This window comes from Cyprinodon variegatus, unplaced genomic scaffold, assembly GCF_000732505.1.
Source record: "Cyprinodon variegatus isolate N-32 unplaced genomic scaffold, C_variegatus-1.0 Scaffold1173, whole genome shotgun sequence".
NCBI classification, from domain to species: domain Eukaryota; kingdom Metazoa; phylum Chordata; class Actinopteri; order Cyprinodontiformes; family Cyprinodontidae; genus Cyprinodon; species Cyprinodon variegatus.
This window is the reverse complement of record NW_015151626.1, coordinates 204,313-206,390: the sequence shown is the minus strand read 5'-3', so window position 1 is coordinate 206,390 and position 2,078 is coordinate 204,313. Positions and strand designations below refer to the sequence as shown.

Below are 2,078 nucleotides of genomic sequence, written 5' to 3'. Positions count from 1 at the left end.
ACAAATTTAACAGAAAATGCTACATACCACTTTATCTCTCTCACTGGCATTCGCCTTGGAGTTGCTGTTGCCCTTTGCAGTCTTCACCACTTGACAAACAGTTTCTCCTTCAATGTGCCCAAACACGCATGGCATCGTCCTGCCTTCAACACGCAGGACGCTGCTTGGCTGATGCACGCCTGTTTTCAGCTTGTTCTCATAAAATTCCTCTGAGGGGAACTGGCAGATGTCCTGGTGCTGTTAAAATGGAACACAGCAGCAGATTAGTGTCAAAATGTCCTGCTGGAGGGGTCAGTTAGGACGTATCTGATGTCCTCACCATTCTGTACTGAGTATCCAGCATCACAGCACTTTTGTGGTGTATGGTGTAGTAGCGCTCAAAAAGAGACCTGGACATCCCCAATCTCTTTACACTAGGATTCTTCACAATTGGCTGGAGCTGTTTGTGGTCACCAATGAGCACCACCTGGTAAATAATCAGCAAGTTTAGAGGAGGTGAGTGTGACCCCCCAAAATAAACAACTTTGCTTGACACCTTTATGTTATTAATCCTTAAAATATTTCATACCCTGAGAAAACAAGGGGGGCGGGGGGCAGTCTATGTTCAAGAACATTTTTCTTATTTATTAAGTCACATACAATACTTTCAATTTATTTTTCCTATACTTTCTTCTCATTATCCAGGGCAGTATTGGGGAACTTCCCCCACTTGACGCAGCTTCAAAAAAGTTTATCAAGCCGCTATACATCAGGTTCGATAGGTAGGAAAATCCAGAACCTAACATTTCTGCTTTATCCAGGATCAACGCGAGACAAACAGTGGGATAATTCAAAGTGTTTATTTAAATTAAGAGGGCTGAGGATTCGTTGTATCAGGCTAGGATGTCTATCACTGGAAACTCTGGTTTAACAGTTCAGTTCGTGCCCTGAGTGCTCGGTAGGATCCAACCGACAGAGTGTCCCAGATGCTGCAGCCCCAGAGAACATGCATGAGTCCGAAGCCAGGTCAGGGAAACAGATCAGAACAGGAAGGCTCAGAGGTCCAGGAGTCCAAAGCCAGGTAAGGCATACAAATCAGGACAGGAACATGCTGGTTCAGAGGTCCAGGAGTCCAAAGACAGTTTAGGCAAATGGTTCAGATGGGAAAAGAGCGGCTCAGTGGTTTTGAAACAGAACAGGTCAGGATCGGGTAATCAGTACCGCTCAGGTACGCTGAAAACCACTCTCTCCAAAAAACATGTGGGAACTGGCACGCTCAGCGGCAGAACAGCTCAGAATCAAGAAATCAGAAAGGTGTGCTAAAAACTTCTCTTATCTTGTTCTTCACTGCCTGGTGAGAACAAGATAATCTCACACAGATATATGGCTGCAAGCCACTTAAATACAGGCAGAAGCAGGTGGATCAGATGTGCAGTGAATGAGCAACCAGGTAGAATTGGACTGGTGAATGGGGTTAGCAATCAAGTCACTAATCAGCACCAAGACCGTGACAGTTTAATAATAATAATAATAATACATTTTATTTAACAGCACCTTTCTTGACACTCAAGGTCACTTTACAAATAATACAAAAAAATAAATAAAAAGAGATGAAAATACAAAATACAGTTTAAATATGTATTACCTAAAGCCAAGTTTGCTCTATGAGGAGGCGTCACACGAATGTTTGAATTTGACTGAGGTGTCCAGATGACCCTTCATAAGGCAAGAGCAGCTTATTTCTCCTCATTAATAGAGGAGAATAGAAATAATCCTAGATATCTTTTTGATACTGTTGAAAAAACTCCCCCAGAGCCATAGCTCTGTTGAACCGTCCATCCCAACTGTCCTTAGCAGTAATGATTTTACTGGATTCATTACAAATAAGGGTAATGATCTTGGTACTGATGACTGGCTTAAATGTTCACTCTATTCACCTGCCTAGCTCCGCCCAGTTTCTCATTACTGTTCATCTCATCTACCTGTTCCTGCCTCTATTTAAGCTGCTTGCTCCCAGTCATCAGAGGCCATATTATTCGAGCCATAGGTGAGAGTTCTCCAGCACACCCTGTGTGTTGGTCTGATGCTTGATCCTGACT

General features: G+C 43.2%; 1 protein-coding gene across 1 annotated transcript in view; it reads right to left on the bottom strand.

Annotated features, from left to right (window-relative positions):
• Positions 1-2,078, bottom strand: part of LOC107101928 (helicase with zinc finger domain 2-like) — a 42,533-nt gene that overhangs the window by 4,856 nt on the left and 35,599 nt on the right. The window contains exons 15-16 of the mRNA XM_015401020.1: positions 320-466; positions 28-237 (exon numbers count right to left, since the gene is read on the bottom strand). Coding sequence (XP_015256506.1) covers positions 28-237; positions 320-466 — 357 coding nt within the window. The remainder of the gene's footprint in view (positions 1-27; positions 238-319; positions 467-2,078) is intronic.